The sequence below is a fragment of the Malus sylvestris genome, chromosome 15 (genome assembly GCF_916048215.2).
Source record: "Malus sylvestris chromosome 15, drMalSylv7.2, whole genome shotgun sequence".
Taxonomy (NCBI): Eukaryota; Viridiplantae; Streptophyta; class Magnoliopsida; order Rosales; family Rosaceae; genus Malus; species Malus sylvestris.
In genome coordinates this window covers 40,580,164-40,605,220 of record NC_062274.1, presented here as the reverse complement: position 1 = coordinate 40,605,220, position 25,057 = coordinate 40,580,164, and the positions used below count along the sequence as shown (strand labels likewise).

The 25,057-nt window shown below is 38.7% G+C and overlaps 4 protein-coding genes across 4 annotated transcripts; 2 read left to right on the top strand and 2 right to left on the bottom strand.

The window, feature by feature from the left end:
- Positions 1-230: 230 nt before the first annotated feature.
- LOC126603996 (IAA-amino acid hydrolase ILR1-like 6) lies at positions 231-13,390 on the top strand. Its single transcript, XM_050271038.1, has 5 exons — positions 231-819; positions 1,433-1,558; positions 11,710-12,003; positions 12,095-12,223; positions 12,712-13,390. The coding sequence occupies exons 1-5, from the start codon at positions 295-297 to the stop codon at positions 13,099-13,101; spliced, it is 1,464 nt and encodes a 487-aa protein (XP_050126995.1). The 5' UTR covers positions 231-294; the 3' UTR covers positions 13,102-13,390.
- LOC126603997 (uncharacterized) lies at positions 6,091-8,023 on the top strand. The gene is made up of 2 exons (XM_050271039.1): positions 6,091-6,233; positions 6,450-8,023. The coding sequence occupies exon 2, from the start codon at positions 7,174-7,176 to the stop codon at positions 7,846-7,848; it is 675 nt and encodes a 224-aa protein (XP_050126996.1). The 5' UTR covers positions 6,091-6,233; positions 6,450-7,173; the 3' UTR covers positions 7,849-8,023.
- Positions 13,391-15,465: 2,075 nt separating the features above from the next.
- On the bottom strand, positions 15,466-17,501 carry LOC126602970 (uncharacterized). Its single transcript, XM_050269760.1, has 4 exons — positions 17,372-17,501; positions 16,928-17,206; positions 16,574-16,819; positions 15,466-15,563 (listed from the first exon to the last, which is right to left on the bottom strand). Exons 1-4 carry the CDS (start codon positions 17,499-17,501, stop codon positions 15,466-15,468), a joined length of 753 nt encoding a protein of 250 aa, XP_050125717.1.
- Positions 17,502-18,445: 944 nt separating this feature from the next.
- LOC126605329 (delta-aminolevulinic acid dehydratase, chloroplastic-like) lies at positions 18,446-21,395 on the bottom strand. Its single transcript, XM_050272697.1, has 12 exons — positions 20,977-21,395; positions 20,720-20,831; positions 20,540-20,613; positions 20,386-20,454; positions 20,222-20,305; positions 20,046-20,115; positions 19,879-19,934; positions 19,648-19,769; positions 19,406-19,477; positions 19,229-19,310; positions 19,073-19,150; positions 18,446-18,777 (listed from the first exon to the last, which is right to left on the bottom strand). Exons 1-12 carry the CDS (start codon positions 21,259-21,261, stop codon positions 18,610-18,612), a joined length of 1,272 nt encoding a protein of 423 aa, XP_050128654.1. The 5' UTR covers positions 21,262-21,395; the 3' UTR covers positions 18,446-18,609.
- Positions 21,396-25,057: the final 3,662 nt, after the last annotated feature.

Below are 25,057 nucleotides of genomic sequence, written 5' to 3'. Positions count from 1 at the left end.
ACTATTATTTCAAAATTTATTTTTACATTTCAAATTTTCTATATTTAAAAAAAACAATATACTTATAAAGAGTTTAGAATGAAAATTTTAAAATGTCAATAATATTTCCCATATAACGACATTTAAGATACTAATTTGTATTTCGAACATACCGGAAATCTTTCCTTGTATTGCCATCTTTTATCCCCACGTGCTCAAATTTCCCCATCCCATTACTTTAACTCCCCTCATCTTTCTCCCTCTCTCATAATTTCCACACAACTCCATCCCCAAACCCCCTCTCTCTCTCTAAAAATGAATTTTAATCAAACCAAAACAAAATTAATCTACACAAATTCAATATTAATAATCTCCATCTTCGTCCTCGGTTCGATAATTTCACCCGCCGAGACGACTCCGTCCGGCGATCACAGCCACCCGTTCTTCGAGCTCGATGACTGTTGCCCCAGCTGCAAGGCAAGCCCCGAAGCTCGAAAGAATCTGAGCCTCCAAGCGCTAACCTCTCCGCCAACATCACCGCCGTCGTCGCCTCCTCAGAGCTGCGAGGTTTGGACGGAGGCGTGCTCGGTAGCGGTTTTGAGCTTGGCGAAGCGACCGGAGAACGTGGAGTGGTTGAAGACGGTGAGGCGGAGGATCCACGAGCATCCAGAGCTCGCTTTCGAGGAGTTCGAGACGAGCCGGCTGGTTCGGGATGAGTTGGACCGGTTGGATATCGGTTACCGGTATCCTTTGGCTAAAACCGGAATCCGAGCTTGGATCGGAACCGGCGGTCCGCCGTTTGTCGCCGTCAGGGCTGACATGGACGCCCTTCCAATTCAGGTATTTTCTATTTTATTATTTTTTTCACCTGAATTTGAATACAGGTGTATGCAGTGTAGACGAAGCTTGAACCGTTCTTCCTTTCTCTCTCTCTCTTGTTTTTTTTCCTTAAAATAAAAAAATGAAAATCCTTTTTAATTTCAAATTTTGAGAAGAATTTGAGATAAATTATCTTAGATTGGTTATGCATGCAATATACTTGCATTTGAATTCTAATATTTGACAAAGAGATACAAATTTCAATTTCATGACACATCATAGGTCGAAAAATCGAATATAACCTAAAGTATTTCAAGTTTTTTATTTTCCTTTTTTAATGCTGACACAAAAATAAAAGTTAAGGAGATCATACAAATGTCGTTTACTCTAGTTCTTGTACACAAATTTTATTAAATGTAGATTGTACAAAGAAAAGTACTTGTCTTAGATTCTTGAGTCAGAGAAGTACATGTACAACAAAGAGTGTGTGATTAAGAGGTAGAGAGAGAAAATATGAATGATGATATTCGTCAATGTCGAGAAACAAATTAAAATATCAGCCCGACCCAACACATTGTGAAAGGAATATATATGTAAAAGTAAGCTCTAATGTTGGAATATTCATTATATATAGGAAGCTGTTGAATGGGAGCACAAGAGCAAAGTAGCCGGCAAAATGCACGCTTGTGGGCACGATGCGCATGTGACTATGCTAATTGGCGCCGCCAAGATCCTGAAGAACCGTGAACACCTTCTGAAGGTAATTTGGTTTAACAAATGATTAATAATTTCTTGCAGCAATTAGTTACATAATCCTTAATTAGTTAAAAAAAAAAAAACAAATCATATGAGATGAAAAATTAAGGAGGCCTAAATGTTTTATGCATTTGCAAGTTATGGCAGAAAAGATAATTAAAGGTATCGACCTTTAATTTAAAGGACACTGTCCAAACTCACTTCGTCCAAATATGGCAGAATGAATTTGTCTTGTTATACCTGACTTCGGTTACTGTGGCCAAGGGGATAGGGCTGTCCTAGAAACTGTGGCCATGAACACGATTCCCAATGTCATGTTTCACATGTGCTTCAATTCAAAGTTTTTTTCGTTGGTTCTTCCATATAAGTAATTAAATTGAAAAAAAAAATATATGAGAAAGCTAATTTTCTCTTCATTTTATGAAAAAGTTCTTCTGTGCTATGCTACAAGTTTTGATAGCCTAGATTGATTTGAATTATTTTTTATTTTACTTTGATAAATTCAAATCATTCAATACTCATGTTATTTAGTGCTACGTAGCATAGAAATGAAACTTGTTATTAAAATCCAAATTATTATTGTATTTTATCTTTTATTTCTTTTCTTAATTTCTGTAAGTGTTTTTAGTTAATCAAGTAACGCATATCTTTTAATTGACTTGTGTTTTCGTATCTTGACTTTCATGTTTGAGCTAAGACAAGTACTCCTTTTTTATTTAATACTTTTATCATATGATGGTGTACTTTTTTTTTTCTTTAAAAAAGGGATCAGTTTGTAGCTAGAAAAACTCACAGATGCATTTCACCTTCTCTAACTTCATTTTGTTAAGAAAAAAGAATAAAGGACTACATTTTGAAATTTATTATGTTAAAGGGTATTCTATTTCTGTTATTCCCAAACTTTCACTTAGTGGAATAATTATTGATGCTTTACTAGTTTTCAATTGATGCTATTATTATTAAACACGTAGTCAACTTTTCTTTTTCTTTTTTCTTTTCTTTTTCCTTGTGTTCTAGTTTTATTTATAATTATTTCAACAAACATGAGGATATATTAGACTTTTTAAGTATGTAAAGCACCTTTACATGACATTTAGAGGTTTTTAATATGGAGGTTGATTCTCTGTCTTCCTACTTTTTGTGCTCTTCGTGTCTTCTGTTTTGTGTGATCACGGTTAAACCATATCAACATTTTATATTTTATATTTTTATAGAGATAATAAGACAAAAAAAAATATTAATATAAAATGTTGACGTGACTTAACCGTGACCACACAAATAGGATGGCACAGAAGGGCACGGAAAGTGAGAGGGCAGAGAATCTGCCTCCTTTTAATATGGCATTGATTCCCTGTCTGTCCTCTATTGTAGCTGGTCGTAGGCTTAATAATACGATTTTAATTGTTATGTGCCCCTGCCCCGCCCAAACTATACGCGTGTAATTAATTATCTCTATTATTGCTATTCATATCATATTTTTGTATCACATTTTCATACCACCTTAGGTAGCATTTGATGTGGACAGTCACATTATTTGAATTAATCATATTTTTAAATTTAGTTCATTATTTAATAAACTAATAATTAAAAAAAAAACTAGTTAATTAAATCATGATTGTAGTATACGAGAGATTTTTCAGTGTGACCGGCACACGAGATCGTACACCACGTGTCACTATACAAATGATGAGATATGTGTGTTAAAAAGTTAATAACTTAAAAAATAAAAATCCCACTACTTATATAAAAAAACACTTGGTGTACCACTCATTTTCCCATCACAATCAAAAATTTCTCATGGTATACAAAAAGTCTTTCTCCTTTTTTTTTTGGGTTTTGTAAATTTTTCAAATGATGTGGGGTATAGAAATATGGTATAACTACATGATATGAATAAGATTACTCTTATTTTTATAAAAATATGAAGAAAAACTTATGCATAAATTGCTTACATCGAGAGTAGTAATAAATTGATTAGTCGTCCTTTAACTAGAACTGGACTTGGACTGGTAAAGGAGCACGTAGATTTCTATGGACCATTTCTTATGCGTGGAATTATCCACACGTTATTTTTTATAGTTTAATAATTTCTGTTAATTTATGTTAAAAAATTATTAATGTATGTCTTTTGATTCTCGTTTATTTTTTTATTTGATAATTGGAACTTAAAAAGTATGTGAGAAAGGTTAAAAATGATGTGTGAATCTTAAGGGGTTTGGTAGGTCAGCTATCAGTATACATGTTAGACTGTTCAAGTTTTTGCATTTGGCGTTGGCTTAAAAAAACTGCTCAATACAACAACAACAACAACAACAAAGCCTTTTCCCACTAAGTGGGGTCGGCTATATGAATCCTAGAACGTCATTGCGCTCGGTTTTGTGTCATGTCCTCCGTTAGATCCAAGTACTCTAAGTCTTTTCTTAGAGTCTCTTCCAAAGTTTTCCTAGGTCTTCCTCTACCCCTTCGGCCCTGAACCTCTGTCCCGTAGTCACATCTTCGAATCGGAGCGTCAGTAGGCCTTCTTTGCACATGTCCAAATCACCGGAACCGATTTTCTCTCATCTTTCCTTCAATTTCGGCTACTCCTACTTTACCTCGGATATCCTCATTCCCAATCTTATCCTTTCTCGTGTGCCCACACATCCCACGAAGCATCCTCATCCCCGCTACACCCATTTTGTGTACGTGTTGATGCTTCACCGCCTAACATTCTGTGCCATACAACATCGTTGGCCTTATTGCCGTCCTATAAAATTTTCCCTTGAGCTTCAGTGGCATACGACGGTCACACAACACTCCGGATGCACTCTTACACTTCATCCATCCAGCTTGTATTCTATGGTTGAGATCTCCATCTAATTCTCCGCTCTCTTGCAAGATAGATCCTAGGTAGCGAAAACGGTCGCTTTTTGTGATCTTCGCTAGATTGCTCCGGTCATTAGTGTGGATAAGTATATAAATGGATAGAGATAGGAAAGCAAACACAAGATGTACGTGATTCACCCAGATTGGCTACGTTCACGGAATAAAGGAGTTCTCATTAATTGTGAAGGGTTTACACAAGTACATAGGTTCAAGCTCTCCTTTAGTGAGTACAAGTGAATGATCTAGTACAAATGACATTAGGAAATATTGTGGGAGAATGATCTCGTAATCACGAAACTTCTAAGTATCGGAGTGTGGTATCGTCTTGACTTGCCTTATCTGTCTCATAGGTAGATGTGACATCTTCTCTGGAAGTACTCTTCCTCCATCCAGGGGTGGTATCTTTAACTGGTGGAGATGCACAAGGTAATGTATCAATTTCACTTGAAGCTTACTTGTAGTTTCAGGCTTGGTCAAGCGCGATACAAACCATGTAGTAGGAGTCCCCAAGTCGCCGAGCTAGGGGATCTGCTGAAAGATGTGACAGACAAGGTAAGCAATCAGAGCTCCGGCTGATTGTTCACATTCTCCTTATCTTGCAGGCAGCATGAAGGATAAAGAGAAGAAAAATGAGAAGAGATGATATGGGATACTTTTGCTTTTGAAGAAGTAACTTTCCACAGGCTTATTCTTGAACTGAGCTGGAGGGTTTTCTGGTTTCCTCCAGAGTATAAGGCCGACTGAAGAATTTGAGGGTCAAAACAAGTCCATCAAATCTAGAGTATGTTCGACCCTGCTGATATGGGATACTTTTGCTTTTGACAGAGTAATGGATGTATCGGCACGTGTGCTGTTACGTTTGTCTCCACATGCTTCCTTGTATCATTCTCACTTGCCCTATTTGTTCCTCAGGCAGATGCGGTATCTTCCCTGGGAGCATAAGATGTTGAAGATGAGTACTCGAGAGCAATACCAGGTAAGTAATCAGGTAAGGGGTTCCAGGCAGTCAGTTCCTGGCTAGAAGCTTGATTCCAAGTGCTGACTGATTGCTCTCTTTCTCCTTGTCTTGCAGGTAAGAACAAGGCCAAAGGAAAAGACAGGGAAAAAGCATGATATGGGATACTCTTGCTTTTAACCCTGATGATATGGGATATTCTTGCTCTAGTATAGCTTGTTTGCAGAGGTATTATCAGGGGGGAAGAAAGCTGAGTATTTCGAAAGGCTTCGTTGGGAGTGCCCTCTCAGATATGAGGAAGGGTTGAGCATTTTTGCAGGTCTGTCTGTCCGTTGGGGATGGAGGTCGACATATATAGGAGTCTCCCTAACAGCAAGTAGTAATGCTATTCCTTTACCCTGCTTGGTCATAGCACGGTAGTGGGAGCTGCCAGCTTCACATGTTTTAACTCTGTCAGAGCACTTTGAAAAAGTGGTCTGTGGTATCTGGAAAGCTGATGTTGCGTGTGAGGATTACAGACAAGCTTTATCCAAGGAGATCCGGCTCTTGAAGTTGGGAAAGTGGTGCCTCTTCGGTTTTCGAACAAGCAATCCTATCGAGGATCTGGCTCTCGAGATTCGGAGAATGATGCCTCTTCGATTTTTGAGAAAGCAATCATGCTGGGGGTCTAGCTCTCGAGATTCGGAGAGCGGTGTCTCTTCGAATTTTGAGAAAGTAATCATGTTGGGAGTCTGGCTCTCGAGATTCGGAAGGCGGTGCCTCTTCGATTTTGGAGCAAGCAATCTTGTTGGGAGTGTTTTCTCGAATGTGAGTAAAGGTTGGGCATGTTTGCTAGTCTACCTTGCCACGAAGCACAGAGGTTGACACACAGGGACTTTCCAATTATCCAGCAATGGTACTGTTCCTTTACCCTCTCTTCGATTTTTGAGAAAGTAGTCATGTTGGGAGTCTGGCTCTCGAGATTCAGAGGACGATGCCTCTTCGATTTTGGAGCAAGCAATCTTGTTAGGAGTTTTCTCGAATGTGAGTAAAGGTTGGCCATGTTTGCTAGTCTACCTTGCTACGAAGCACAGAGGTTGACACACAGGGACTTTCCAATTATCCAGCAGTGGTACTGTTCCTTTACCCTTGTGGGTAATAATATGGTAGCTAGACCTTCAAAATTTATGTGTCTAAACTTTGTTAGTACTGTTTCTTTGCTATTCTTTTACCCTTCTTGGTTAGAGCGATGTAGTAGGAGCTGCAAGCTTCACGTGCTCAACTTTGGCAGAGAACTTTGGCAAAGTTATCTGTGGTACCCATGAGCTATTGTTGCGTGTGGGAAGTGGGTGATTGAGCAGTAAGATTCATGTGCTTTCTACTTCACCAGAAGTCTTTGACAGAATGCCCATAATTTCCGCAAAGCTGAGTGTGCGTGTGATAGGTGCTGACAAGGCTGGAAAAGTAGGTGCCTCTTCGATTTCTGAGATCGGCCCTCGTGGTCTCTGAGCAGCCCAACTTTTGAGAAAGCGAGCGCCTCTTCGATTTCTGAGATTGGCCTTCGTGGTCTTCGAGCAGCCCAGCTTTTGAGAAAGCAAACGCCTCTTCGATTTCTGAGATCAACCCTCGTGGTCTCTGAGCAGCCCAGCTTTTGAGAAAGCAAACGCCTCTTCGATTTCTGAAGCTCCGTCGAGTGCAGATTTTTATAGGGGCTGGCATTAAGTTCTAAAGAACACTTGAAATCCACCAGTAGAAGCTCCATTCTTGCACTTCTAAGATCTTGATTTATCCGACCTCTTCTCTCTTCAACACCTTTGAAAATGTCTGGCCCCTCCGACCGTCGTTTTGACTTGAACCTTGTTGAAGAGGCAGCCCCGCCTTCTCCAGACAACATATGGCGCCCATCCTTCGTCTCCCCTACTGGTCCTCTTACCGTTGGGGATTCCGTAATGAAGAATGATATGACCGCTGCGGTGGTGGCCAGGAACCTTCTCACTCCCAAAGATAACAGACTACTTTCCAAACGGTCTGATGAGTTAGCTGTTAAGGATTCGTTGGCTCTCAGTGTTCAGTGTGCAGGTTCTGTGTCTAATATGGCCCAACGCCTATTTGCTCGAACCCGCCAAGTTGAATCATTGGCGGCTGAAGTGATGAGTCTCAAACAGGAGATTAGAGGGCTCAAGCATGAGAATAAACAGTTGCACCGGCTCGCTCATGACTATGCTACAAACATGAAGAGGAAGCTTGACCAGATGAAGGAGTCTGATGGTCAGGTTTTACTTGATCATCAGAGATTTGTGGGTTTGTTCCAAAGGCATTTATTGCCTTCATCTTCTGGGGCTGTACCGCGTAATGAAGCTCCAAATGATCAACCTCTGATGCCTCCTCCTTCTAGGGTTCTGTCCAGTACTGAGGCTCCGAATGATCCCCCTCCAGTGCCTTCTCTTTCTGGGGCTCTACCGACTGCTGAGACTTCTCCTAAGCAACCTTTGTGAAGGCTCCCTCTTGTTTGTTTATTTTGACTTATGTATATGTACATATTTGTAGCTTATCGGGAATATCAATAAATAAGCTTTCCTTCATTTCAACGTTTGTGTTAAATACACCAGATCATTCTTCGCTAAGTTCTTTGAATTTTCTTTTGTTGAAGCTTGTATGGAAGCTTTGTGAGTGGAGCATGTAGGTTGAGGTAGTGTTCCCTTAATTTCCCGAGTGAGGAAAACTTCTCGGTTGGAGACTTGGAAAATCCATGTCACTGAGTGGGATCGGCTATATGAATCTTAGAACGCCATTGTGCTCGGTCCTGTGTCATGTCCTTCGTTAGATTCAAGTACTCTAAGTCTTTTCTTAGAGTCTCTTCCAAAGTTTTCCTAGGTCTTCCTCTACCCCTTCGGCCCTGAACCTCTGTCCCATAGTCGCATCTTCTAATCGGAGCGTCAGTAGGCCTTCTTTGCACATGTCCAAACCACCGTAATCGATTTTCTCTGATCTTTCCTTCAATTTCGGCTACTCCTACTTTACCCCGGATATCCTCATTCCTAATCTTATCCTTTCTCGTGTGCCCACACATCCAACGAAGCATCCTCATCTCCGCTACACCCATTTTGTGTACGTGTTGATGCTTCACCGCCCAACATTCTGTGCCATACAGCATCGCCGGCCTTATTGCCGTCCTATAAAATTTTCCCTTGAGCTTCAGTGGCATACGGCGGTCACACAACACTCCGGATGCACTCTTCCACTTCATCCATCCAGCTTGTATTCTATGGTTGAGATCTCCATCTAATTCTCCGTTCTTTTGCAAGATAGATCCTAGGTAACGAAAACGGTCGCTCTTTGGTATTTCTTGATCTCCGATCCTCACCCCTAACTCGTTTTGGCCTCCATTTGCACTGAACTTGCACTCCATATATTCTGTCTTTGATCGGCTTAGACGAAGACCTTTAGATTCCAACACTTCTCTCCAAAGGTTAAGCTTTGCATTTACCCCTTCCTGAGTTTCATCTATCAACACTATATCGTCTGCGAAAAGCATACACCAAGGAATATCATCTTGAATATGTCCTGTTAACTCATCCATTACTAACGCAAAAAGGTAAGGACTTAAGGATGAGCCTTGATGTAATCCTACAGTTATGGGAAAGCTTTCGGTTTGTCCTTCATGAGTTCTTACGGCAGTCTTTGCTCCTTCATACATATCCTTTATAGCTTGGATATATGCTACTCGAACTCCTTTCTTCTCTAAAATCCTCCAAAGAATGTCTCTTGGGACCCTATCATACGCTTTTTCCAAATCTATAAAGACCATGTGTAAATCCTTTTTCCCATCTCTATATCTTTCCATCAATCTTCGTAAGAGATAGATTGCCTCCATGGTTGAGCGTCCTGGCATGAACCCGAATTGGTTGTCCGAAACCCGTGTCTCTTGCCTCAATCTATGCTCAATGACTCTCTCCCAGAGCTTCATTGTATGACTCATTAGCTTAATACCCCTATAGTTCATGCAATTTTGTATGTCGCCCTTATTCTTGTAGATAGGCACCAAAGTACTCGTTCGCCACTCATTTGGCATCTTCTTCGTTTTCAAAATCCTATTGAAAAGGTCAGTGAGCCATGTTATACCTGTCTCTCCCAAAACTTTCCACACTTCGATTGGTATATCGTCTGGGCCTATTGCTTTTCTATGCTTCATCTTCTTCAAAGCTACAACCACTTCTTCCTTCCGGATTCGACGATAAAAAGAGTAGTTTCTACACTCTTCTGAGTTACTCAACTCCCCTAAAGAAGCACTCCTTTCATGTCCTTCATTGAAAAGATTATGAAAATAACCTTTCCATCTGTCTTTAACTGCGTTCTCTGTAGCAAGAACATTTCCATCCTCATCCTTGATGCACCTCACTTGGTTTAGGTCCCTTGTCTTCTTTTCCCTTGCTCTAGCTAGTTTATAGATATCCAACTGTCCTTCTTTGGTATCTAGTCGTTTATACATATCGTCGTAAGCTGCTAACTTAGCTTCTCTCACAGCTTTCTTCGCCTCTTGCTTCGCTTTTCTATACCTTTCACCATTTTCATCGGTCCTATCCTTGTATAAGGCTTTACAACATTCCTTCTTAGCCTTCACCTTTGTTTGTACCTCCTCATTCCACCACCAAGATTCCTTTTGGTGTGGGGCAAAGCCCTTGGACTCTCCTAATACCTCTTTTGCTACTTTTCGGATACAACTAGCCATGGAATCCCACATTTGGCTAGCTTCCCCCTCTCTATCCCATACACACTGGGTGATTACTTTCTCTTTGAAAATGGCTTGTTTTTCTTCTTTTAGATTCCACCATCTAGTCCTTGGGCACTTCCAAGTCTTGTTCTTTTGTCTCACTCTTTTGATATGTACATCCATCACCAACAAGCGATGTTGATTAGCCACGCTCTCTCCTGGTATAACTTTGCAATCCTTACAAGTTATACGATCCCCTTTCCTCATTAGAAGAAAATCTATTTGTGTTTTTGACGACCCACTCTTGTAGGTGATCACATGTTCTTCTCTCTTCTTAAAGAAGGTGTTGGCTAAGAAGAGATCATATGCCATTGCAAAATCCAAGATAGCTTCCCCATCCTCGTTTCTCTCCCCAAAACCATGGCCACCATGAAAACCTCCATAGTTGCCTGTCTCTCTGCCCACGTGTCCATTTAAATCTCCTCCTATAAATAACTTCTCCGTCTGAGCAATTCCTTGCACCAAGTCTCCAAGATCTTCCCAAAATTTCTCCTTCGAACTCGTATCCAACCCTACTTGAGGTGCGTACGCACTAATCACATTGATAAGTTCTTGTCCTATTACAATCTTGATTGCCATGATTCTATCTCCTACCCTCTTGACATCTACAACATCTTGTACCAAGGTCTTGTCCACGATGATGCCAACACCGTTTCTCGTTCTATTTGTGCCCGAATACCAAAGTTTAAACCCTGAGTTTTCTAGATCCTTTGCCTTACTACCAACCCACTTAGTTTCTTGTAGGCACATAATATTTATCCTTCTCCTCACCATAACTTCCACTACTTCCATAGATTTTCCCGTTAAGGTTCCTATATTCCACGTTCCTAAACGCATTTTGCTCTCTTGAACTCTACCCTTCTGTCCTAGCTTCTTCACCCTCCCCCATCTAATAGGATCAAAGTACTTCTTTTGTGTGTCCCGGGTAAAGTTGATAGGAGCATATGCTCCCAAACAACTTTGAGTGGAGTCGTTCGAAAAGAAGTTTCTATGGCCCCCTTGCTCATTTAACACTGCATCCGGGTGCCGATGGAGATACAGCGACCCTTGCTCACTTATCACTGTGCTCGGGCCACACAGCGCGCCACTTACGGGTGACGCCCTAGCTTTAGCACGATTTTGTTCTGGATTCATTTACAATAAGTTAATAACATGATTGCCAATTTGAGTTAAGATGCTTGTTCTTAAGATCTAATGGAGAATAAATTAGTCGTTAGCACAGTCTATGTATACGTTAGCCTCGGATGTCTTTAACTCTGTGGAGAGTGAAATGACATTTTCTCATCATATTAGTTCTTCTCGACCAAGAAAAATTTCAGTGGGCTGTTTTAGTTATGCTACAATGATGATTAACAAAAAACAAAATCAATTAAAAATATGACATATCCTGAAATTTGAAGAATAATTTTCCAATCACATGTTATTTTTTAACTGGACTTTAAGTCGTCCTATCGTCAACTTCTACCCAACATATTCAGTTTTCGTTGTTTACATCATCTATAAGCAATGCTTTGAATTATACCGGAAGTCTTAAGTTGATTCGACTTGACTTATCGCTTGACAATTTACATCTCTGCATGCACAGGGAACTGTAATATTGCTGTTTCAGCCAGCGGAGGAAGCCGGTAATGGTGCAAAGCAAATGATCGGAGATGATGCTTTGGAGGATGTGGAGGCCATATTTGCAGCTCATGTATCCCATGAGCACCCTACTGGCGTCATCGGGTCAAGGCCTGGTCCCTTGCTAGCTGGCTGTGGCTTCTTCAGAGCTGTTATCAGTGGAACCACAGGATCTACTGACCCTGTTTTGGCAGCCGCCACGGCCGTCATCAGCTTGCAGGGCATCGTATCCCGTGAATCAAACCCTTTGGACTCGCAGGTTCGTTAGGTTATCTATCGACATGGCAAAATTGTAATTTGAGAAGAAGTTACTGAGATAAACCCTAACATGTTGTTTGCCATGCACTCAGGTTGTTTCTGTAACTGCATTCAATGGAGGCGATGATCTTGGGATGATACCCAACACTGTGGTACTTGGTGGTACTTTCAGGGCTTTCTCCAACACAAACTTCTACAGAATTCTTCAAAGAATTGAAGAGGTTTGTAATTTTTTATATCTTCTCCACCTTTGGTTCTAGGAAAATAACCCGTGACCTATTTCTCCCTCTCCACGCGGACGTGCTGCATTCACGGAACAATAGAGATAAAGGACAAGTGTGCATTAAACCCGTGACATGAAAGTATTTATATTTATCTTATAAAAATTAGAAGGATAATCGTGATATGACGATTCATCTCCAGCTTTTATATACTAACATAAGAAATAAACTTACTTACACTTAAGATGTCATAGTGGTGGTATCTCGATTCTATCACGCAATATCATATGTTTAACTGTCTCATATGAAAATGTAGAACGAACTTGAAATATCACAATCACGATGTTTCAATTGCATGAAACTCTTTTACGTTAGTAAACGCAATCTAAGTAGGTCCTTTAATTCTATTTGGTAGATACTTTCTTTTATATAACGTTAATCATTGCCATCCTAAGTTGACGCAGTTAATCTGCATTTTTGGCAAGCAGGTAATTGTGGAGCAAGCAAGTGTTTACAGATGCTCAGCAACAGTGGACTTCTTCGAAAACCAGAACACCATCTACCCTCCAACAGTGAACGATGAGAAAATGCATGAGCATGTGAGCAAAGTGGCCATCGATTTGCTGGGCCCCACCAACTTCAGGGTGGTGCCACCCATGATGGGGGCGGAGGACTTCTCGTTCTACTCGGAGGTCATCCCTGCTGGCTTCTTCTACATCGGGATCAGGAACGAGACCTTGGGGTCCACACACACGGGCCACTCTCCTTATTTTTTCATCGACGAAGATGTTTTGCCAATTGGGGCTGCAAGTCATGCCACAATTGCAGAAAGGTACCTCAACGAGCGGTCGCGGGTGACCACAGACGGGTTATTTTAAATAAACCCAGCAGTTAGGTCAAACATTATTGGTAATGATGCTGTCTCAGATGGGCACAAGGAATCAAGGATGATGTGCTCTTTAAATTTTGGGTGCTTAATTAATTAGGATCAGGGGACTAATTACAGGGTAAGATTTGTCCCTCTTTTCTTTGGTGGTATCATCTAGTAGAAGCAGCAGCATTTTCTGCGTATTAAAAAGTTGTTTGTAAGTTGTAATATTTTTTATTTTTATGTTTAGGTTTGCCAATCTCCATATTAATTATAAAGTCATCATTCTTCCAGTTAAATCATCTTTTTATTATACCAAACCCCACTAGCACTTGACTACCACAAAGTTGATCCAATGTCACTTCTCACCAGTGTAATGAGTGTTACTCAAACAACCAACGGTTCAAATGACTAAAATGTCCACAAATATAAGGAGAGCATGTTTACTTATAAAAAATGGATTGACAAGAAATGAGTTATTTCTATTCATGAGTTTATTAACCACCAAAAAAATGAAAAACTAGGCGAATCTCATTGATTTTAGATACCGCATACTTGAAAATGAAGGTATAGGATAAATACAGAGTATGTTTATCCGATACTCATTCATTTTTATTCTCATACCAAGTAAACATGCCCGAACTACTTACCAAAGTCTACCAGTAATTTTTGCACTCCGTGTTTCTCCCTTGCACTTTTTCTTTTTCTTTCTAGACTATAGGTTTTTTTTTTTTTTAGTACATCGATATTTTTACACTAAAGGAAGATGAAGTTTAGCTAAGCCACATAATGAGCAATCTAGTTTGGTAATAAAACTAAAAGTGCCACTTAGTACTGCGGTTTACTTCATTGAAAGTGAGAGGTTTTAAGTTCGATTCTCGTCAAAGGCAAAGTTGAACCGTATTATTATGAGCAATTCCACCAGGGACTTTTTAAACTGCCACCCAGCTCAAAAAATGGACCAGTATGCCTTTTTTTTGCCCCACCCCAGCCTAAAAGACTAGCACCCAGCCCTAGCCAGACAATAGGTCGGCCCATAATCGATAGACCCAAGAGCTGGGCCATCTGACGTTAGGCTTATGTCAGCCAAACGTCAAAGACCATTATTTTTTTTTTGCGTGCGACGCTTGTGTTACACACTCGAGTGGGGGTGCATCCCCGACAGAAAAATGCGTGTGGGGCCCGCTATTGCAGCTTACAAATTTGCGCCCATGAGGGGCCACGTGGCTCATTATGGGCCATTGGATTTCCAACAGCTAGTTTTCTAGACCGTTGAATTTCCAACGGTAAAAAAAAATTGTATTTAAAATTCAACGGGTAATGACGTGGCGTGATATGGGTTGTCCGATCCATAGATCAACGGTAAATTATTAAAAAAAAAAGTACAACGGTCAGAAATATGACCGTTGGTCCGCGTGTCAACATCTGGGCTGTTGGATTTTAATCTTTTTCAAATCCAATGGTCCAGATTAATTAAGTTAATAAAAAATTATTAATTTAAAAAAAAAATACAGAAAAAATTTTAAGAATTATATTATTTTTTTCTATAAATACCTAACCATCACCTTCCACCTTACACCACATTTCAATATTTTCAACACTTTCAACCAAACCTTTCATATATTTTTTTTGTGGAAAAAAATGACTACGTGGAAGCTCATTGAAGATGTTACGTTGTGTGAATGCTGGGTTCAAGGTCTTCAAGGTACATTGCAAAACACTTCCGTAATGTTACGGGTAACGAGATAGATAAGCGAGAAATGTGGAGTAAAATTACGGAAGCGTTTTGCAATGTACATGGAAAAGGCGCCAAAAGTAGTCAAGGTCTTCAAGGTCGTTGGAAAAAACTCAATGTATCCTTTAATTGTTGGAGGAACGCTATCTCTTATGCTTCCAATAATCTGCGTAGTGGGACAAGTTTAGCGGATCAGGTGACAATATTTTTATTTATTTATATGTATTCCAGCCGCATCAATATTTTAATTTATTTTTTTGTGTTACACTCGCATTTTATAATACTATCTTATCCCACATTTATAGACACTACAAGCATAAACATTCTACAATGTGAAGAACCACAACAAATCATTCAACAAATGGGAATGTTGGCAAATTGTCAAAGATTGCCCCAGATACAGAATTGTGACAACCGGTCCGGATGTTGTCATGCACGGCATGGGTCTACACAGTTCGCTAAAAGCAGACACGGCCTAAAAAAAGGCGGCACATTTGAAGAGACGGAAATGACGCTTGAAGAAGTGCCGGAGACCCAGCCGACTAGTCAGTCCCTCAGGCCTCAAGGTAAAAAGGCATAAAAGAAAAAAGGTAGTTCTTCAAAAAATGACTACACTAAATATATGGATGAACTTGCTCGTCATTGTGAATTGAACATGGCACGGGAAGTAGCTAGAGATGAGGCAAAAGCTACAACTATGGCAGCAATCTTAGCAGCTACTGAGAGACGTGATGCAGCTAATGATAGACAAAGAGAAATACTTAATCGAGAAAATCAAATGCTTAGAGAAGAAATGACGGCTCAAGCAGATCGTGACACTATGAATAAGTCTGTAATAGGGATGTCTCTGAATTCTAAATATTTTTGGACATCGGAAAAAAATGAAGTGGTGCGAATGAGACATGCAAGAGATGAGGAATCAAGTCGAGGGGGTTCTAGCTACACAGATCATAGCAATGAAGATATCCTAGTACCACATATCCTAGCTCCTCAGACTTTGTATAATTTCTTATTTATTTGTAGTACTTTATTTAATTTCTTATTTATTTGTAGTACTTTATTTAATTTCTTATTTATTTTTAGTACTTTGTGTAATTTCTTATTTATTTGTAGTACTTTATGTAATTTCATTTTTATTGGTAGTACTTTATGTAATTTCTTATTTATTGGTAGTACTTTATGTAATTTCTTATTTATTTTTAGTACTTTGTATAATTTCTTATTTATTTTGAGTACTTGTAATTTCAAATTTATTTTTTATACTTTATTTAAACACATCAAATAAGATTTCATAAACTCACCAAATAAACTTAAAAAAAAACACACTAAATAAAATTACATAAACTTAAAAAAAATACACTTTATTCTTCCACCACAAGCTCATTTTAATTATCTTCACCTTGTTGCAATCACCACTGGTGCTCAATCAAGTCACTTTGGCGGCTTATGTGCCAGTGTGGCTCTTGCACTGAAGTGTACCACTCAACGATCAATTGATTGTAATGTCCATCCTATTCCAACGACTCGTGTTGCACGGGGTCTTAGGTCTGGTCATGAGCATAGTAGATACGTTTTCTTGAGTTGTTCATCATGTGTGGCTCGTATTCATCGACGACATCATAATCATACTCATCTTCCACAATCATGTTGTGGAGAATAATACACGTCATCATGATGGATCGAAGAGCCTCGACATCAAACATTCGAGCAACAACCCTGACAATCGCCCAATGAGCTTGCAAGGTACCAAAACAATGCTTCACATCCTTCCTATACCCCTCTTGACATTTTGCAAAGTGTTTTTCTTTTTCACTCTGTGGATGTGGCACTCTTTTAACAAATGTTGTCCACCTTGGGTAAATGTCGTCTACAAGGTAGTATGCTCCGTCGTATTTATGACCATTAACCCAATATGTGCATCTCAGCGCTTTTCCTTGTAGTAATTCGTTGAACACTGGAGATTGGGTAAGAACATTTAGGTCATTCTGAGCTCCTAGAACACCATAAAAAGCATGCCAAATTCATGTATCAAATGAAGCCACCGCTTCCAAAATGATACTTTTGGCTCTTTTTCTGTCGCCATAAGCTCTTTGCCACGCACTTGGACAGTTTTTCCAAGTCCAGTGCATGTAGCCGATGCTTCTAATCATGCCAGGGAAGCCTCGCATCTCACCCTTCCTCAGAAGCCTTCGCATGTCCCTTGGCATGGGTTTCTGGAGGTACTCATTGGAGTAGAAGGCTTCAATTGCAAAGCGAAACCGCATCAGGGACTCCAGAACAGTTGTTTTTCCCATCATCGCGATCTCATCCACTTGATCTGCAGATGCTCCATATGAAAGCATTTGCAAGGCAACCGTAATTTTTTGCTTAGGAATAAGACCTAGAACATGAAAAGCATCCTCTTTTTGCACAAAGTATGGATCATGGTTGCAAATAGCACTCATGGTTTTTTTGAACAAACTTCGTTGCATTCTAAAACGACGTCTAAAAATATGATTAGGGAATACGTTGTTGGGAATAAAATAATCTTCCAAGAGATCTTTACCTCGTCTTTCCCTTTTTCTATCGAAATTTGCAGCATATCTGGGTTTGGCTATTTGACCCACAACTTCCATGACACAACGGGAATGTGAGGCTTGAAGCCTTCTATGTTCATCATCCTCATCCTCTTCCATTGCGAAAGCCTCATCTCCACCTTCCTCGAGATTGAACAATTCTTCTTGTTGTGCCAACACTTTTTTCTGTTGCTCATACAATCTCCTTGACGAAGACATTGTAAGAACTCAAGATTTAAAAAAATGAAGAAGGATTCGGAGCTAAAAAATAAGGATTGAGTTTGGTGTGCGAATGAAAATGGATGCAGGGATGTAGGGTTTATATGGATAAAAAAAGAAAGGATAATGTTCTAGACAATGACACGTGGCACTACGTGATTGATTGAAAATCTTATCGAAATCTTGGCTAAATTAGTAAACAGATAGTGACACGTGGTGCGTCAGGATTAGTTGAAAATCTTATTAGAAATCTATCCATCAAATAGTACGTTCGGAAAATGACACGTGATGTGACAAGATTGGTAGAAAATTTTATCGAAATCTTGGTTAAATTATTATAAACAAATAGTGACAAGTAACACGTCGGGATTGGTTGAAAATCTTATCGGACATCTATTAACAAAATAGTACTTTCGGATCATAACATGTGGCGTGACAAAATTAGTTAAAATTTCTATCAGAAATTAAAACTACATTTTTTAATTTATTATTTTATAAAAAAAATTAATAATATTTTAAATGGTTTAGATGCCAGCGCATTTTGTAGAGGTGGAGATCGTTTGTGCCAACGTATTTTTTAGGGGTGGAGATGTTTTTGATCAATTACTGTTCATTGGGTCTATCGCTGTTCACTAAAGTGGATTAAATAGGCTGATTGCTGGCACATTTTTTTAGGGGTGGACTTGCTCTGTCAAACCCATTGTGGCCCACTCTTTCATCCTTTAATGTAGATACTATCATTATACAAATTAAAAGAATATTTCATTTTGTTTCTTTTTCACCATACCCTAAAAAAGTAATGATATCGGTGGCGCACATTAAACTTTGAGACAATGAACAAGGTATAAAACACCCAAAGTTTGAAGCTACTATTACTTATTTCTTGTCTGAACAACAAACTCTGTCAATCACATTCTTTTACAAACGAACTTCATTCTACGACTTACAATGCAAGCTCCAGAAATCTTGCATGGTTTTCCTCGATAAACAATCTCCTAGATTACAAGTCTCACCTCTTCTCACCGCATAAAGTTCTGGCAGCTTGCAGGGCAAAATATGTGAGGATTACATCAGCACCGGCCCTTCTGAGACACATGAGCGATTCCATCATAACCTTTTCTTCGTCAATCATTTTCAGAACTCCACCAGCCTTGATCATTGAATACTCACCAGAAACCTGCATTGATGATTTTACATAAAATAAGAACAATTTTACAGACACGGGCCAGGAAAGGAGATTCTAGTTAATCAATCAGTACACAATATAGGAAACAATAACATTTTAAATACTCACTACAACTATTCTATCGTCTAGCTTCAAATAAACAAGACATGTTTCCAGGACTCGCATAGGTATCAATTCAAGAAGCGTAAATTGTGTTTTTGAAGCTTGAAATGGAATAAAGCAAGAACAAACTTCCTGTTAGGAAAGGCACAAAGGAATAAAGGAGATCATTTATGACAAGACTCACCTGATATGCAGCTATAGGCAGAGGGGAGTTATCGCGGAGTAATCTTACGATATCTAAATATGGTAGAGCAGGCTTCACCTGTGAACGATTTCATAGTTTTAGAACTAGCTCCCATTAGGTAGCTATGCAAAAATATTTAAAGCAAGCAACACTAACCAAAAGGATATCGGCTCCTTCAGACTCGTCTTCATTTGCCTCAACCATAGCCTCTCTATAATTTGCGGGGTTCATCTGATAACTTTTGTTTTTCAAACCACATTTTATATGTCAAGTCAGCAATAGCTAAATTATATTTGAAACTAGCATAAGGTTTGACTCCAATGAACTACATACGTTTTCTTGTCACCAAAACGTGGATTCGAGTCCAATGCTTCCCGAAATGGACCATAAAATGAACTTGCATACCTGTTTGAAAGATAAGGACATTCTTCAATGCAAGTATAAATCTCAGCAAGTGCAACTCCAGAAAGTTCATGTAAGAAATGGTTAAAAGTGCATGACATGTGTTCTTAAAAAATAATGAAATTTCCTTAAATGATCAGCAAAAGAAATATTGTAATGACAAGTCGAATTACTTTGCTGTATAAGACATGATAGAAACATGCTGAAAACCTTCAGCATCAAGAGCAGTTCGAATAGCTCCCACACGACCATCCATCATGTCACTGGGACTCACAACATCTGCTCCAGCTCGGGCCTATTGATAAGACGTAAACACGTTAAACAGTAGGTTACTGACATATCTCAATTCAACATAATTCACAACTGAGAAATTACATATATAGGACTTAATCTGCCACAGTTACCTGGGAAACAGCTTGCTTACATAATTGATGTACTGTCTCATCATTCAGAATAACTCCTACAACATCAAAAATAAGCTTTGTAATCAATAACAAAATGCATGTATGAACGAAATATATACATCTTCTAGAAAGATCAGTCCTCATGAGTCATGGCACATGTGACTTACCATCTTCTCTGACAATACCGTCATGCCCATCAGAGGAATATGGATCTAAAGCAACATCTGTGTATATAACCTGACGCACACAACAATAAACAACATGACATTCTTCCACACATGAGAACACGTCAATACATAAGGCCAACTTGATTTAAAAGACTCAACGAACTATGTAAACTTACAAGATCAGGGTATTTGTCTTTGAGCAACCGTATTGTTCGAGGCACTAATCCATTATCGTTGTACGCTTCATCACCTGTTGGATTCTAAAAGGCAGAAACCAATCCAATTATACTACATCATTCAACAGAACAGTTGAGCAAAAGCACGAGAGTAATTGTAAAACCTTCAAAGCATCTGGAACTTTGGGGAAAAGCACAATACTATTGACACCAACATCTCGAGCCTTTGCAACCTGCTCCACACCAAATCTTACTCGGAACCAGTAACAATAAGCTTAAACAGAACAGATAAGAGCTAATGAGTTAGAGGTACCTCACCTCTTCCACAAGTCCATGTCTCCACCCAAGCCTATAACATCCCGGCATTGCCCCAATAGGGGCGTCGTCCTGACCTGCAAGATTTACACAGAATTGCAGAATTGACAGAGGTTTAAGCATGAAAACATTGTAAAACGCAAAACTTTTTAGCACCAAATTGAGTTGCAAGGAAGCACCAACCTTCATGAATAAAAAGTGGATACACAAAATTGGCAGGAGACAAACTTGTTTCCTGAAACGCAGCTCTCAGCGACGGCGACCTTCGGTTCCGGCGAGGTCTCCGACTGATCGGCTGGCATAAAAATCGATCCCCATCAAAACCCACAACCCAAATTTTAAAAATGTGAAATTTGATGCAAAACGAAAACACATCAAAACCCAGAACACAATTTCGCATTTCGAAAATAAAAAAATTGTTTAGAGAGTCGGGAACTCACAAGCGAAGACACTACTGGAGTTCCAGCTGGGGCGGCGGGTTTAGGCGGCGCCGGCGGCGCTTGCGGCGGGTTTCCTGCGACGACGGCGGCCTCGCACTCGGCGTCGCTGAGCCGGGTCTTCCCGATTGATCCATCGCCGTCGCTGGCTCTTATGGAGAAAAGGCGCTGTGGGCGGGTGGTCTTGATTTGGATCCGACCCGAATTGAGTTTCAGAGGTTTGGCGGGTCTGAGACCAACGTAATCCAGACCCAGGATGGGTCCCACGTTAACAATTGTTGAAGCCATGAGCTAAAAAGGCTTCACAAAGAGAGGTGGCTGGCTGCAGGTGAGAGGTGGCTGAAGACGCTGACAGAGGATCACTCTATCTCTTCGATCCGGTAACTTGAGTTTTGGAAGGTAGCCGCGGTACCAGTTTGGTCCCTTTTCTTCAATTTCATATTTACATCACCATTTTACCGCTATTTTTAAAATAATTAAAAACGTTTTTGAGTGAATTATTTTTTAATCAAATTATTAATAAATATGCAAACAAAACCTAGAAAATCAATTCAAATGCTTCTTGTGCTTTTAAAATGATTGAAATCATCTGTTAGGAAACTATTTTTGGAATCAGTTCATAGTAAAAATGCAAGCGAAACTTAAAAGTGCATTTGAAGTGCTTCATTTAAGAAGTATCTAACTAGTGTTTCTGTTGGAAATATGCCCTAAAACCAATCATATGATGATACTTTACGGACATTTCATATGTTAAACTAATCTAGCTTAATATAAAGGGCAAAGATTATTATTTAAAGACGTCTCATATAAATGTTATATGCTTAAACGATAACTTCAAGAAATATCTAATTGGGAGAATGTGATCTAAAGAAGTTAGATTCATGAGATCATTCTCTTTCTTATACATATCCTAAAAGTTCCTGATCATAAGATTGCCAATTGGGCATTAACGGTTCGTTAAGATCAGTATGTGTTATGTCTTCTCTTAGGGAGAGTGACTAGTCTTGAGTTATTAGTGTGACTGACATCAAGACAAGCATGTAGGTGCTTAATAGAGAATGAGTCCACTGAACGCGATCAACAAGGAGTTCTCATACTCATGTCACATGAGAACTCATGGTTAGGATCATGCAAAGTATTCATTTGACCTGAGGCATCATAGTTGTCTTGTGGTTAGGTCCTTGATCTTTGACTATGTCAAAGTCATTCCATCAGAGGGTGTCCACGACATAGTTGGGGTTAAGCCACTTAGCCATAGAGGCAAGTGAATGCACAACAAGGGATCTCTAACCTTCAACCCTTTTGAGGGAGAATACTCTATGATATGATTAAGAATCTCTGGCCAGAGTATGAATGAGATTTAGGAAGTCATTCCAAATCAAATTCAAGGTAATCATATAAGCAAATGAATCACATTGGATAGTAGACATGAATAAACTATCAAACCAAACAATGTGGTCAAGAGTATTGTATTAGAGAAAGACCGTATTGCATTGTAACCCCAAACTGAATAGGTTCTCCAACCTTTTCTGATTAGCTTGGGTAGCCATAACATACTGCTAGGTGTCACTCATGGTTTGTGGAAGTCCAAAAGGTGTATAATCGCTAAATGGAGAATTGAAAATAAGTTTCAATTCACAATTGATTTGAAGAGTTCTAATCGCCCACTGCTTCGCCAAAAAGAACCTAATAGATTGCACACCGTGTAAGGTAATGATTAAAGGATATAACGAAGATGAGTAAGGACAATTAAATAGTTTAATTGTATATGGCAAGGATTAATTAAAAGTTAATTAATCTAGAACGAAAGGTTCGTTTTAGGCCTTAAGTTAGTTTTGGGTTTTGGGACACAAAAGGGTTTTGGTCCACAAGGCACATAAGGTTTAAGTTGTGTGACAACTAAAACAAAATGGGCAATTAACCCACTAAGAATAGGGAGGTCGGCCAGGCTTAGAGAGGGAGTGGATTTTGGACTTATTGCAAGTTTGCCACTCCAATGAAGGTAGGTGGCTCTCTCTTTCTCTCTAGAGAAGCTGGCCACCATGGGGGAATTTACTAGCATCTAATTCTTCCATGGTCATTCATCTTCTTCCTCAACCATCCTTGGTGTCGGAACCTAGAGGTCTCAAACTTTGGGGACTTTTGGAGAAACCAATTCTTCCATCCATATCCAAGAAGACATGAAGCCAAGAAGCAAAGTTCCTCCATCCACATCCATGGAGCCAAGGAGCAAGGTGACAAAGGAAATAAGGCCCTCACATGGGTGATTGACCTTTGCTAAGCAAAGAGGTGCTTCAAAGGTATAAAGAAATCTCAACTCTTTCTCTTAGATCATGAGTTGAGTCTTGGTTCACCATAACTACTAGACTTTGAATTTCATAGGTAAAGTTTTGTTTTTTTAGTGCATACAAGCATGATTCTGCCTTTTAATTGTTAATAACATGCATAGATGTTGCTCAAATGAACTAGTTTTCACAAATATTTCCTTCAGTTTCTTGCAAGAAGCACTTCAAATGCTTTTAGAACCCAAATATATTCTCACCAAAAATGTTTTCAGTCATTTTAATCTAAACTACTTACTAATAGAGCTTTTTGTTAATAAAAAAAATAGTGAAAAGACCATTTGGTCTTCTATCACAAAAAAAAAAAAAAAAAATGATGGGCAATAATATAATTTCACAAAACTAAATTTTACTATTTTTTATTAAGTATCACGTACATGTGATTTTAGCATATATTTAATATTTAAAAATAAAAAATAAAAAACAAAACCTCTCCTCCGACTCTCATTCCCATGTTCTCTCCCCTTCTTTTCTTCCCATTTTAAAAGCAAAAATGAAAAATATTTATATGCTAGTAATATAATGAGATTAAGAGAGATATAAATTAAAAGAGATTAATATTCGCACTTTCTTTTTCTTATAGTACATTCTTTTCAATTTTTTATTTGTTAACTCTTTTTTATCTATTTTGTAGTTGTTACAAGAATAAATCACATAATGTCACATCATTTTTGTTACACATAAAATAATGGCGGACATTTGTTGATTAATACATGCAATAATTTTATTCACAAAATGACATAGTTATGAGATTCAAAGTGAGTTGATGAATGAAATTTGGTGACGAGGAGCACTATGGTTGTACGTTACTCCATTGATGAGATTCAAAGCAATGTTCAGTATTTACCGTCTAATATTACAGTTTAATAGTAAACTTCTTTAGTTGTAAGTGAGATATGTTATATTAAAATTATGAGTACACCGTTTGGAATTCATTTTTCTTTAACCAAAACCCATCATGGTAAATTTCTCTAACAAAAACCCAATGACTAGGCTTCAATTAAGCAATATCCATAATTAGTTTGGCTTGGCAAAATTTGTATTTTTGGATGTCTAAATTACCCCTAATAACACTTACTTTGGGTCTCTCAATTATTATCACCTTATTTCATTCAATTAAATGTCTTCAAATACCATATGGGGATTTGGAAAAAAAAAAATTTAAATGTCATGATTCCTATGTATTTAATAACAAAAATTTACATGATACCAATGTTCTTTATATAGTTGTTTTCACATGATGCTAACAGGTAAATTAATATATCCTACAAATATAAAAAAGTTATTTTATTCAAAATTATCAATATTTTAAATATAACATAGGTGAATTATTTTGCACAACATATATATAATTGTTTTAGGCCTATTTGATTGAATGATCTATGGTTTAGAGAGAGAGGGGGCTGACCACAATTAGAGAGAAGAAAGATTGATTTAATTGTGAGGTGTGTTTGATTCACGCCATTGTGCCTTTATTTATAGTAGTAGGATAGGTAAAAATCTTTCCCTTTAGGATTACAACATTTAATAGGTAATCTACTCCTAATAGGAATATAAGATACTTTCCCATATCTCCTAGGATTTACACAATCACATTCATATTCTAAATATGACTGCAACACTCACCCTTGAGTGTGTAAATACTCAACAAACCATCGCATCAGATCTTCAGCAGATAAGGTAAAATAGTTGATGAAGTCATCGGCACAACGGGTGATGGTGAGTCTCAAATTTATTTGAAG

Excerpts from the sequence above, each read along its gene's own strand:
- LOC126603996 (XM_050271038.1), top strand. The coding sequence starts at position 295 with ATGAATTTTAATCAAACCAAAACAAAATTAATCTACACAAATTCAATA. Across the intron at positions 1,559-11,709 it reads ACCGTGAACACCTTCTGAAG|GGAACTGTAATATTGCTGTT; the intron begins GTAATTTGGTTT and ends CTGCATGCACAG. Across the intron at positions 12,004-12,094 it reads CAAACCCTTTGGACTCGCAG|GTTGTTTCTGTAACTGCATT; the intron begins GTTCGTTAGGTT and ends CCATGCACTCAG.
- LOC126603997 (XM_050271039.1), top strand. The coding sequence starts at position 7,174 with ATGTCTGGCCCCTCCGACCGTCGTTTTGACTTGAACCTTGTTGAAGAG.
- LOC126602970 (XM_050269760.1), bottom strand. The coding sequence starts at position 17,501 with ATGGAAGAGGATGAGGATGATGAACATAGAAGGCTTCAAGCCTCACAT. Across the intron at positions 16,820-16,927 it reads GACTTGGAAAAACTGTCCAA|GAGCTCAGAATGACCTAAAT; the intron begins GTGCGTGGCAAA and ends ATGGTGTTCTAG. Across the intron at positions 15,564-16,573 it reads GGATGTGAAGCATTGTTTTG|CTGCATCACGTCTCTCAGTA; the intron begins GTACCTTGCAAG and ends GTCTATCATTAG.
- LOC126605329 (XM_050272697.1), bottom strand. The coding sequence starts at position 21,261 with ATGGCTTCAACAATTGTTAACGTGGGACCCATCCTGGGTCTGGATTAC. Across the intron at positions 20,614-20,719 it reads TCCACTTTTTATTCATGAAG|GTCAGGACGACGCCCCTATT; the intron begins GTTGGTGCTTCC and ends TAAATCTTGCAG. Across the intron at positions 20,116-20,221 it reads AAGACAAATACCCTGATCTT|GTTATATACACAGATGTTGC; the intron begins GTAAGTTTACAT and ends TGTGTGCGTCAG.